The sequence below is a fragment of the Falco biarmicus genome, chromosome 2, assembly GCF_023638135.1.
Source record: "Falco biarmicus isolate bFalBia1 chromosome 2, bFalBia1.pri, whole genome shotgun sequence".
Lineage (NCBI taxonomy): Eukaryota > Metazoa > Chordata > Aves > Falconiformes > Falconidae > Falco > Falco biarmicus.
This window is the reverse complement of record NC_079289.1, coordinates 71147856-71161211: the sequence shown is the minus strand read 5'-3', so window position 1 is coordinate 71161211 and position 13356 is coordinate 71147856. Positions and strand designations below refer to the sequence as shown.

Here is a 13356-nt window from a genome sequence, read left to right as displayed (position 1 = left end):
AGAATAGCAAATACTTGGAGAACTGGGCTTAAGTTTTGAATATGTCTGATGTATTTTGTGCAGATGAACAGACACCTTTCCAGGAACCCTTCATGAGTCATATCTGTTGTCCTAGCTGTAATAACTGGGACCATGTGTGCATTTGCTCATCAGTTGTGACTGCCTTAGTCACTTTAGGTTGGCATTTTCCGGGATAGAACCCAATTCCTTTGGTCTTCTAACTATGTAATTTTGTATTTATCGGTATTAGTTGAATGGTTTGGTTTACCAGGCAGTGGGAGAAGAAATCATATAGATGTCTTACTACAGTTTTTTTGCAGCTTTTTGGGAATTTATTTTATCAGGTTTTATTAGTGGCTGGTTTATTTTCCTTTAGGATAGTTGATAATTCAACCTGGTATTAGCTGCATGAAGAAAACTTCTGGAATCTTACGTCTTTTCACATTTTCTGTGTTGGAAACAGCGTGCAGTCAACAAAAGTAATTGATGTTTCCAACCATATCAAGAAATTAAGTCTCAAACATGCCTATTAATATATTTTTTTTTCTACAAGTGACAGTTGAGATTGAGCTTGGGGATTTGGTGAATATTCTATAGTTTCTTCCAGGACACTTCAATCAATCTTATGTTATAAAAGGACAGTTTTCTTATTAGTTGTTGGTTCCTTGTTTGAAGTAGTAAGCTAGCTAGGGTAGTCCTGAGGGCACCTCTTACTGTATAGATGATGACTGTTTCATCATGGCGCTCAAAGTCATTCTGGAAACAGATCAGATTCATTCTTGGGGGATTCAGAGGGATTCTTCAGAAAACATACAAAGGTTTCTTCTTGGGGATGGTTATTTTTGATTAAGCAACTCAAATTCTGGCACTGAAAGGTAAGGAAGATCATGTACTACTTTGTACAGGTGAATCACCTTGTTTTCATTAGATCATCTGTCAACAAGAGAATCTTAAAAAAATTTGGATCAAGGATTACTCAAGTGTATACTTAAAATTCTTTTGTAAAGGAAACTTAAATTCTTACAAATACCACCTCCCAGGGTAAACCATCCTACAGTCAGGTCAGTAAGTTGTTTAGTTTAAATAAAAGTGTTCTTCCTCTCAGGGATCTTCCTAGACCTCACATCCTGGGTGTTAACTGCCAGATTGCTGTGCTGTCACAGAAAATGAACATCAAATAATGCAGAGAAAGTGATAAGGTATATGAAATCCATGTAAGTGACAACTTTCGATTAAGTGATTTGTAGCTGGAATTTTTTTGGCTTTATTTTTCATTGTTTACGAATAGGTACTTACATTCTCCATGGTATGGCTTTAGGTTCTGTATGTTGAAGCCGAGGACCTCTTCTTGGCTCATGTTTGTGATTGCAGACTTTCAAGATTAAATGAAATATGCAAAGAGAAGATCTCATCAGGCTATGCCACAAAGTTGCTTTTAGTCCCTTTTGATGCATCTGAACTTGGTTTCTGACTTCTTATTCTTCCAGTCATTTATTATTTATTTTCCCCCTCTTTTTGAGTCAATAAGAACATTTTTTTTTTTTTTCAGAAAATCTGCACTTTTTCCATCTTGGAGAAATGACTGTTGTCTCACACTACTGCATAAATGTTATTTATCCTGTTGCCTTTCCATGAGGGTTGCTCCAAACCATGCAAGGTTCTTCAGGTACATGGTGTGAAGGCACGGATCTTGTCTATTGTCTTGCAAATTACAACGGGTTGTTGTAGTCCTGGTTGAAGCTACCTCTTCTAAGTAGTCACTAGGCAGCTATAGATGTGTCTATACTGGAGCCTGCCCAGTCCCAAAGAGTCTAGCAGCCATCTCTGGTTTCTCAGACATACTCCAAAGGCACAAACCTTGTTTGATACCTTCAGCTGCTATGTGTGTCTGTGAAAGCCTAAACTGTAAGCCATGATAATCATGACAGTGAAGACCAGAGAAATCTGAGTGATAAGAATAAATGTCTGTTCTGATGCTGCTGTTCCTACCCTGTAAAAAGTAAGTTCTACCCAGAGATTATTTTTTTGTAAGCAGTTGGTTTAGGTCAGTTTCCTATTCTTCATAATGCCCTTCATGATTTTAGCATATTCATCAGTGTAGTTTCCCTTTCCTGATCAAGTAGTGTTCTTTGACTCTTAGACCAGTCTTTTTTTCTGCCTTGTTTGGATCCAGCAGTCAAAATGTTGTTCAAACTAGATTCAGGATAAGGTATCTTTGATGGCAGTCTCCTTCACTACTCACCCCATGTTTCAACATGCTGGTCTCTTTACCAGCAGACAGTACTCTGCTGATGGGTGAATGAGTAAGGTTTTAGAAAAACTAATTCTTTCATCTGTGCTAGGGAATCCTTGCCAATCGTATTCTGTCCCACAGGAGTGGTGGCAAGGATAGATGGGGAAAGTAGTACAAAGCGATAGAAGGGGGAAATGATTCATTAAGATTTCTTGCGTCTGGATTATTGAAAATAGCATGAGATTTTTAGACCGTAGTACCATAAATCTAGCTTTAAGGTATCCTGTAATGGATTAGAAGTGCTGCAACTACAGAATTCAAAGCTCTAATTCACAATATATTAAATATGTAGAGGCAAATTTCACTGCAAAACTTAAATCAGTTAAATTCAGCTTGGTGAGATTCATACCAGTTGGGATACTGCCTCTCTTCATGGAGCTGCTGTAGGTACTATGGTGGTGTGGTAAATCTGATTAACAAAGTTGGATCTATGTCAGGCCTGGGCACAAATGTGTCTTGGCCAAGATTGTGGACTGCCACCTCAGAGCGTATTATTTAACATTATAAAATCTGATGTTTTTTTAATCCAGCACCGATACTTCATGCATTCCTTCACTGTTGACAATCCCGTTCATGACTTCTCCCACATGAAACAGCCTCAGGAAAACCCTGTTTTACGAAGGTTGCTGTCAGCCTGTTGTTCTAACATGCTTCCATTTGAATTGAAGACTACTGTAATTAGCTTTTGCCTGTGGTCTGGGTGATACAAGTCTAGGGAGGGAGTGATTGATTTGGTATCCAGAACATGAACTGATACTTCCAGCAGTCAAACAGAATGTGGATTTCCCAACCACTGAGGCCTTAGAGGCTACACCCCTGTCCTTCTTGACCAGCATGCTAAAAGTTACTTCGGTAAAGCGCTAGAAGTGGTGTTAATTTCTAAATGCACTTTTACAGAGCCATTTCACATGAGTTCAGAAAGCAGCAAGAATTTAGGTTTAACTTTAGAAGAAAGCACTGCCTTAGAATAGGTATCTGTTTCTTTAAAGCTGAGACTTGCCTGAAAGTGGGCATTGTCAGGTCTCAATCAGAATGCCATAAGCAGTGTTTTAAGGCTTCTTAGTTTTGCATCAGCGTCTTGGTTTTTGCTGTTTGCTTTTCTGTAGAGCTGATGGTCAGCAAATACTAATTTGAAAATCTTTACCCTGTTTGTCACTTAATGTTGACAGATGAGGAACCTTTTCAACTGACTTTTATTCATTGTACTGTGTTTCTGGCATTGACTTGTTAAACTTTGATAGTTTACACCTGCAAAACATAGGTACTAGAGAACCTCTGTTTTGTTTCATAGGTTTTTGGTAATCTGCTTTTTTTTTTTACTTTCCATATCTCAACTGTACTTGTGTTTAGATGAGAAGACTCAAATATTACTGCTGTTAAAATAATTAAATGGCACTTCTCCTGCCTTGAGGAATATACCCAATAAAACTAAAAAGCATCATTCCACAACTACTACAAAATTTATTCTGTTGCAGAGTTTGTAGCATGATGGCAAATTGTAGTAAAAGGACAGAAGTCAGCAGCTTTTCTGACCAACTTTAGAAAATAAAGGGCTTTGCTTCCCTATTAGTGATTTTGTATCTATAACAAGTCAAGAGATACAAATTAGCATTAAAAATGCTTGATTCCTCAACAAACCTAAGACCTTTTGTAATAGATTGAACTGAAGCATGAAAGCTTTTGTGGCTGAAACATTTATAACTATCTGTGCTTCTCTTGGCGTTTGTATCAAGCTGTTGTGACTGTGGGTGTTGTAGAGACCTGCGGGTGTGCCCTCAGTAGCTCACTAGCCTTTTTGCACCCTGCTTCTGTATGAGGCTTCTGCTGCATGGCAACAAATGTGAGGCTTCATCTGGGTTAGAGCTGCAGGAATAAACTTACCAAATACTGCACAGAGGTCTGTCTTCATAGCTACCTGCTGTTTAGAGAAAGTTAGATAACTTTTTTTATTCACCAAATACAGTAATAACACTTCAATTGTAATCAAAACTTTATGTTAACAAGAAGTGAATAACGCTGTTTGTGATCTGACTGTCCATCAGGCCGTTTTTCTTTACAAACTTTGTCCAGTGCACCTAGGAGCTTGGGTGGGAGAGAGAATGGGGTGAGTTGAGTGTTGAGGGTTATGTTTGGGAATATTTTATCAGTTAACTTTAGTTTAGAGTAGATAATAGCAGTAGGTAAGAGACTAACTGGTTCCTTTTCAGCCATGGAAGTAATCAGCTGGGGTGGTCCCAGGGCGCTCTGGGCAGGAGTATTGCTGAGTGATCATTGGCTGCCACCTGCGTGACAAAGTAAAGGACCAACCCTTCAATTTATACCGGTGGAGCCAGATCACGGGAAACAATTGACAGGTAAAATACACTTTTGAAAATTTAAGGGAGAGGAGAGAGTACATGTGGCGTGAATGGAGCAAAGAACCTAAAAGTTTGGCCACAGGTGGCAAAGATTGCTCCTTTGAAACTTTCACATGGCTTTAGCTTGCTTCGTTTTGGGGAGGGGCATACAGCAAAGTGCAAGTTACATGTTGCTCCCCTGGGAACACAGAGCCTCATTAGGAACCAATATTGAGTTGTAACAGGGAAACAACTAATGGAATTTTATTTTATTTAGAAATTACAGTTTATATTTATGCACATGCTTCCAAATCTTTGAATGCTTGATTTTGGGTGCTTTCTACTGGTCCAAGAGATGGGGTTTGGTTTTGGGAGGGGTTTTTGAGGCTAAAAATAAGTTAATGAATTTTCAAGTTCACCAGTTGAATGTACTGGTTAGTTACTCTAAAAACTTACTTTAGTAAGTAGTTCTGCTTGTTAGTTACTCTATAAATCTTAGAATGTCATTCAAAAATGAATGAATTTTTGTGCAGTAGGTCTTAATCTTGCAGATAAAACAATGTGTAGCATCAATATTGTTCTTGTGTTTTATGATGTTTTAGTGAACTAGCTGAAAATAACTTGTAAGGACTTTTAACTGAATTATTTTTACTTATTTAGAGTTGTTAAGCTTATGCTTAGCCCAGCGTGATACAGGACTGGTGTGACAACTCATTTTTAATCAGTGACTCAAAATTGTGATCACCCTGATGTCACCGAATGGCCACAGCTTGTAAAAGGTAAGCATACGCTTATGTTGTTTCTCAGGATCCTTTTTAGTATATTGTTTATTTTTAAAGTATTTCATTCTGTATGACCTGAAGTGAATTCCATAAGTATTATTAAGGTATATTGTTTATTTAAGATAAGTCAGCTGGCAAAGTTGACTTACCCTCTTGCTTAGAGTTATTTCAAAGCTTACTTACTTGCCTGCTTTTAAAATATGAGCACGGTGGTGGTCCATGGTATCCCTCCTAAGAGCAATGCTATATCTCTTAAGCCTCTGGTGGTTTTTACTGTCATACTGCAATTCTGTATAAATTGTTTAGCATACTTACTGAAGCAAATTGTTAAATTTTTTGGAGTATTTGTCCAGGAGGCTTGATGACATTAAAATTTGTAGGCTTGCATATCTTTACTTTTCTCTCCTAGGGAGGTACAGTGGGGGTAAAAAGGAGTGGCTTGCAGAATGGAGAAGTTGCTCCCTGTGTTACTGGAAGTGAGCCACCATTTGAATTTGCTAGCTCATACTGCAGTATTCAGATTAGCTGGTGTCTTGTGATCAGTATCTATGATTAATTCAAAGCTGAAATTTATAAGAGCATTTGCTCTGAGATTTTCTCTGAACGGAACTCTTGTTTCAGATTTTAGGCGTGATGAAAGGATGTCTTGCCATACTGTATAGTTGCTTTTCAGTACTGTTGCCTGCTCAGAGGAATAACAAGGTATCTTGTTTGTAAACAATTGGGCACTGCAGAGTAAATAGCTTCTCAACAAGCAATTACAATTCCTGTAATTAGATTGATCTTTCACATTGTTTCCATGAGTACTAAAAGCTCATTTTATTTAATGCTTACATTGTCATCTGAGACCTTTTAAAATACGGTTAATAAGTGCAGTAAAAGTTCTGCAAATCATAGTTATTTTAGGTCAGCTTCTGTTGTAAAAAACAATATGCTGAAGGAATTTGATCCCTGTTTTCAGCAGAACGACTTACCTTAGAGGACCAAACCTTTTTTTGACTTAGCTAAGTTTTATTTTTTCTGAACCTTCCTGAAACTTGTTCTTACATTGTCTTGTAGAAGAAACCTTATTTGCAGAATAGCATGTACAGAGCTGCAGTGTCTGTTCAAAGCCCAGATAAAACTCACACAAATGATAAGGATAGGAAAATATTTTGGATATACTGATAGCTGTGTTTACGTGTCTGTACTGCAGATCACTAGGCTACCTTTTTTACATGCTAAGTTTAGATGCCAGTCTGCTCTTTTTCTGTAAATTTTCATACTGCTGTGTATTTTAAAGGCTCAAAGTGATTAATACTCTTGATGTTTTTGTTTTAACACTGCTATTTCACTTGTATTTTCACAGCAACTTAAAGCACTAGTCTTACCCAAAGCTTCATTGTGTTGTATTTCCTATGGCTAAAAGAAAGATAGCAACCGCCTCAAACTTCCAAGCTCTTTGCTCAGTTTCTGAAGTCCTGGATGTGAATAGTGGAGCTAGCCAGTATGAATGTAAACACTCTTCTTTCCAATGCTCCTCAGGTTGTATGGCTTCTAGCACTTACATGTTTGGGTGAATAATTAGGGGAAAAAAAAAAAAGGTTCTTTTCTTTCTAAGTATCTAGTGATTTGGTTTGGTCACTAGAGTTGAAGGGAAATGAGATTTTGATTTGTTTTGCTGTTGAGCATTATTTTTGTCAGCAACTATCTAATCAGTCTTTAATGAGTAAGGAAAGCATCATTTGGAGGGAGTAAATAGATGCCAGATTTTGAGACTGGGTAGTTTTTCTGTTAGGCAGGTATTTGCGTTTTAAGCATGAGTATAAAGTTAGTTTGATAGTAAGTTGAGTTCTGTCCCTAGTGTCAGTTGAATTTTATAACTTAGTGAAATATAAACAAGTAACTTCCTGTGTTCTGCATCAGCTGTCACTGCACATTATCCAGCTAGCCTAGGAATTTTGCCTGCCAGAAATGCTTTCTAGGCACTGGGTCTGTTAATATACTACAGTTTGGTAAAATCCAGAAAGTTGCTAAGATCTTATATGTCAGTAAAGGACTAAGATTTTAGTAAAAGATTTGGAGAACAGTCCAGGATTTAATAGGAGGGACCATCCAGTAAGGTAGTGCAATGAAACATAGGAAAAAAAGGAAATGTTTCAGGCTGCAGGTGGAGATTTCCATTAGTGTTTAGAATAGTATAATAGTCATATAGTAAATAGAGAAATTCCATTCCTACAAGCAATGATTTCCCTGGTAAAGCTATGACAAAACCTGCTTAGCTGTGCTGACTGAAGTCCCCTAGAAAACTCTGTTTAAACCCGCAAAGTGAGTTCTATTTGCAGATTTTAGCTCGCTTCTGTTTTGAGAAAGCTCTGTCATGAAAGGCATTTTTATTCATGTAAGCTACAGAGTTTTACTGCAATAGGCTGTGCTCTATTTCCACTTCTTGTGCAGTGTATCCAGTATATCAGTTCTGGTCAACTGTATCAGAATCTAGACCCATGTCAAGGTTGGATAAGGTTCTTCAGAATATGATTTCAAGGCAGCTTACAGTGATTGAAGTCAAAACTGCTGCATTCGTACTGCCTTGTCTCCTGGCTCATCCAATTACAAGCTGGATCTGGCTACAAACTGACTGGGTAGCAGGAAGTCCCAAAGAGAGGAAAAAATAATCTGCCTAAAGAAAATAATAATCTGTCTAAAAAAATAATAAATTAAATGTTAACTTTTTGAATCAGTGCTCACATAAGGAAGAAGATGGGAAGAAGGAGGAGCTAAACAGCTATAAGTTTAGCCTACTTAATTTAATACGGAACTATACCCCTTAAATTTGTAAATTAAGTCAAGGGGGTTGGCAAGCTGAATACAGGTGCTACTAGGGTGTTCAAAAATGCTAGGCACTAACACCTAATTCTGAATATTACTGGCTGATCTGTTGACTGGAAGGAAGTAAAAGAAAGCTGCCTGTGAGGCTTATGTCCATAAATTCAAGTAAAGCGAGACATGAAATTTGTTTTGAGGTTCTGTTGAGACCTGCTTTTGAGCTGCTGCTTTTTAGAGTCCAATTGTGCAGAGAATAATCTGTTGGTAACAGTTGAGCACTGATAAACCTTGAGTATACATTTTGGTTACAGAAGTGGTTATGAAGAATTAGCCCAGAACTGGTGCACTATACAACCTGAATACAGAAGTACTGCCAGCAGAACTCTTCCCTAATGGCTGCTGTTGTGTAAGCTGTGGGGAAAAAGTGCTGTCTTCCCTAGAGAAATTTGGCTTAACATAAAATCTGACAATATAATTATGAACTGTCTTTCCGAGTTTGGACAAATGTGCAAGCACATAAGAGTCAGTGCTTTTAGTGGCAATAATAAATCATCATCACTTTCCACCTTTCCTAATTCTTCATATTGTAATGACTGAAAGTAACAAAGAATGCTTAAGGTTTTGCATCTGTATTTGCAGATCACCAGGAGAACCTCACTCTGAAAACATTGAAACTAGCCGAATGTAAGTAAATGAATGGATGAGTTTGGTATATCATGTTTTAAAATGTTTTGACCGTATGTAAGTTACTCTTGCACCTATTTAGAAAAAAAAAAGATGACAAAAGCTGAGCAGAACTGTGGAATTACCTTAGAAAATTTCAAGTTAATAGTTTGCTATGGAAAAATAATTTTAGGCCTCTGTAAAAACTATGTGTGTGTTTTTTGGTTTTTTGGGGTTTTTTTTACTTTTTTTGGAGGGTGAATCGGTTAAAGGGGAAGTTCAGAGGTTTAACGTGAACCAGTAGATGGTAGCATAATACAATGCCAGAGATCTTAAGGCCTATATTCATACTTGACAGTAGGGTGTAATTTCTACCTGCTATTCACTAACATCTTGCATGGGTTTGAAGGCACTTCAGTACTAAGGCACAATGCCTGCTAATACCTGTTGTGGCAGATGAATTGCTGCGCTAAGAGGAAAATAAAAAGTCTGACAATTTGGCAAATTTATACACTAGTTACTTTTAGAAATGGAAAACTGGACTTCTTTCATTGAAGGGTATTCATGTAGCATCTTGTTCATAGTTTTGAACCTTGTTTTGGTCTGTCTTCATTAGCCTAGAAGCAAAGTTGTGATAGGCTGAAATGTTCATTTCAAATTCAAAAGGGTTGAAGGTATGAGAGGGCATTTTAAAAAAAGAAAAAAGTTATTGAGACTTTATTCTTCTGTGAGTTAGCAAACAAAGATTCTTTTCTAGCTATTCAAACCGTCCTGTTACAGAACTCAAATAGAGAAACTGTAAACTCTGCTTTTCTGACTTACAGCATGAGTTCCAAAATAACAGAGGGAGTGTAGCCCAATGTTAGGGTACTGTCTGAGGCTTCAGAAGATCCGAATTCACTTCTCTTCTGCCACAAACTTCTCTTCTGACCATAAACTGTCTCCTCCACACCCTCCCTCCACGTGGTGTAGGATTTTACACACTGTGGGCTGAATGCCAGTTTCAGAATGTTTTGCAGGCTAGGGACATAGTGTGAATTGCTCAAGGACTTCTCCGCTGTAGCTGCCCAACTTGGGGAGGAGCAAAGCTGAGGTAAGCCCCTCTGCACTGGACTGCATACCTAACCTTAAAAGTGATGAGAAGGAAACAAGGAACGCTTTTCCCATATGTTTTTACCAATTCACTGCAGTGATTCTTGTACTAGGAGGAGCTTTTCTTCTGGGACACTGAATTTGCTTTTCCCTCTCTTACGCCATCTGTTACAGAAGTGCTGTCTGGCTCCCCAGGAGTACAGGTTGCAGGGATCCAGACCTGAGAGGGGACTGGCTGTTGCTATGTGAAAATGTGTTAGAGACAGAGGTTGCAGGGCAAAAACCCTGTCATGATCCCTTCTGCTCCAGCCCCTGCTGCATTGTGTTTTATTGTTCCTGTGGCAAGTTGAGTTGAGTTCTTTTGTTTTCCTGGCCTAGCCAAAGGGGGGAAATCAGGCTGTAGACTGGAGGTAGTCCACTCTGGATATTGGCAGTTGGACTCGTAAGGAAAGATGTGTCAGAAACAAGCAACTTGATGGCTGTGAAGCAAACACTCTGTATGGAAGGCAGTACAATTTTTTCCTTCTAGCAGTCTGACAATTCTTTTTTTGTGCGTATATTTTGTCCTCCTTGAAACTGAACTTGAAAAAATAATCTACAATAGCAAGGTTTTCTGTGTGAAAGCTTAATGGGATTTTTTTTTGGTGGTTTGGAGTTTTTTGGGGTTTGTTTTTGTCAGTGTTTTTTTTTGTTGGGGTTTTTTTTTCTGCAGCGTGATCAAGAGTTGCCCTGACTAGGTAGATTTTGGGTGTCTAAAATAGATGTAAGTCAGTCAAGCTGTAGGGATTCCTGTGTTTTGAGTAGTAGCTAAACAGTATTAATGCATGTTATACTTGCAAAACTAGATTTTTTAAAACTGTATCACAATGTGATGTGTACATCACCTACAGAGAATTTCTGCAATCATGCTGTAAGGTGGAATGGCAGGCTGAGTAATACATTGTGACCTGCAAGCCTACTGTGTAGCTAAAATAGTTACTATGTTAGTTACATGCCTATAATTCGTTATTAAATGTGGGATTTCTATGAAGTGTTAAGTTATTTACACAATGAATGGTTAATTTGGTTTTACTCTGGTTGGCTGATACAACTGCTTCATTTGTTTCCCTGTTTTGCATTGCAAAGCTTTATACCAAGAGCCTAGTCAGGTATGTTTCACAAGTGTGAATTAAAAATAATCTACTCCTTCAGACTGTTATGCAGCAAGTTCTTCAATGGATAAGTCTTAATTATCTCAAATTTTTCAAGTCCTGGCTCTGTGTGATGAACATATTGGTGCTAGCTCATAGTTAGGTGTCTTTTTTTTCCTTACATTTGTCCAAGTCTTTGAATTTTTAAGATCAGCATCTCCTCCTGTCTGGTCCTGTCACAGGTTTGCGTTAATTTTCAGATTCAATTAGTATTACTTTTTTAAAACCTCTTTAGCACTAAATTACATAACTTGTTTAACAATAACTTGACTACTTATCAGTGTGTGTATTTTTACTGTACATATTGTATGTTGTCACACATCAAGGCAAAGGTTTGGGTATTTTGACATGATGGCTTTCTGTGCATTCATCTTCTGGTTTTGGAGGATGGGATGCTTTGTGATTTTGAAATTTCTCTCTCTCTTTCTAAAGTCGTTGAACACCCACCCCTCCCATTTGAAGTCTTGTTGCAGTTATAGTTGATGAATAGTGACCTCACATTGGAGTAGATTTGATAGCTGGTTTGTTTCCCTTGAAAGAATGGAAAAATAAAAACTCTGCAGCAGCCTCAAAACATGCCAGAAAACCAAATTACAACCATTGCAAATGAATACTTGTACAGTTACTGTACATGTGTTTAATGATACATACTTTCAGATGCCTTCCTAGAATAGAATGCCTTACTTTCCTCAAGGCTGAAAACACAGGTGGGTTTGCATAACATAACCACAGGACACTGATTGTGGCCTCAAACCTTGTCACATATAGGTATTTTTTGTGGCATTTGCTGGTGGTTTTATCACCATTATTGGGAGGAAAAGATACAGGAAGTATCATTATCTACACCTGCAGCCTTGTACTCTGTTACACTGTGATCTGTCTAGGCTGAACTACAGAATTTCTTCTCAGAGCCCCTTGCAATGCATCATTTGGCCAGGCAGTGATTCCTTTGAGGAAACTTCACCGCTAATATGACTGCATTGACTCTACTCAAGAATTATTACTTTTTTAAATTTAGCAACTGCTTAAGTTAGAATTAAGTGTCTGTTTTACCTTTGCTTCCAAGAGCAAAAGCACAGTAAGATAAATAGACTGAATTTCATAATGATTTGAAAGAAAAGGAATTCCAGTTGTTGCACTAGAAAATGTAACTGAAGCAAATGTATTACAAACCTTGGTTCCCATGGAGCTTGTTGGATGCTGTAAATTTACCAGTTAAAAATAAACCAAATGAAAGCTTAAAGAGTAGATATTTCTCTCTGGAGGTGTCTAATCCACAAATGCTGGACTATTCTTAAACTGGAAGCTCAGGTGTTTAAGTCTCTGATCAGTATTATTTGCACTTAGTTTCTGTGTGATCATGGTCGTCATTCTAGGGCTGTGTCGTGGAGAATGAAGACATCGCAAAAGAACACTGCCATGAAAGCCTAACAAAAGAAGTGTTCTGGAGTTTTTAATAACTTGAAAACAGTGGTGTGATTGCCCCTTTCCTGTACTTGGCCTCTTCTCTTCCAGGTTGTACAAAGAGAATACAGGGTTGATCAGCATTTAGGTCTCTGCAGGTCAGTCTTACAAGTTGCAATGGTCAGTCCTCTTACATGAGTGTCATGCTTTCTACTGCAATACTCCAGTGGTCCAGAAGTAGACAATCAGAATCAGTGGCCTCAAGTTACTGTCTGTATCTTTAATATTATCTCTGCAGTGAGATATCAAATCTCCTTTCTTTGGATGGCCTGCTGGTCAGAATATAGTGTATAAATTCCATACTTGACAAATTTAAGCTTGCTCAGTAGAGCACAACTTGAAGTTTAATTGTACTTGCTTGAGTGGTAGGACTTCTTTAACCAAGGGAAAACAACATGGAAGGTACTAAAGAATATGGGTTTTGCTTAAATATTGATAAATATTATTTGTTTTGTCCTGAATATAAAAGACACTGAAGGATTTCTCCAAGTATGTGAAGTCACTGTAATTTCATTTCTTTCCAATAAAGACAAAGCTGGTCTTACTGTGGCCTCACAGCCACTACAGAGTAGTAGAGTTTTGGACTCCTTGCTTGATAATTTAGAACAGAATTTGGAGAACTGTTGAAATGTTTTGTGTGGTTAGACATATCATGATATACTCTTTAGAAGTTTAATAGCTGGTAACAATTACATACATTTTCTTTTCTTTAAAATATTAAGAATAACAAA

The 13356-nt window shown here is 37.8% G+C and overlaps 1 protein-coding gene across 12 annotated transcripts in view; it reads left to right on the top strand.

The window, feature by feature from the left end:
* UBE3A (ubiquitin protein ligase E3A) overlaps positions 1 to 13356 on the top strand; it is a 54431-nt gene that overhangs the window by 12791 nt on the left and 28284 nt on the right. For 3 of the 12 annotated variants that reach the window (XM_056327340.1, XM_056327338.1, XM_056327339.1), the window contains 3 exons: positions 4501 to 4647; positions 5290 to 5408; positions 8856 to 8900. The exons of 3 other annotated variants lie outside the window; for them this stretch is intronic. In XM_056327340.1, the coding sequence (XP_056183315.1) occupies positions 5389 to 5408; positions 8856 to 8900 (65 nt within the window). In that variant the 5' untranslated portion in view covers positions 4501 to 4647; positions 5290 to 5388. Of the gene's footprint in view, positions 1 to 4500; positions 4648 to 5289; positions 5409 to 6032; positions 6114 to 6759; positions 6936 to 8855; positions 8901 to 13356 lie in introns of all 12 variants that reach the window. 6 more of the 12 variants (XM_056327344.1, XM_056327342.1, XM_056327343.1 and 3 more) reach the window with 4 other exon arrangements.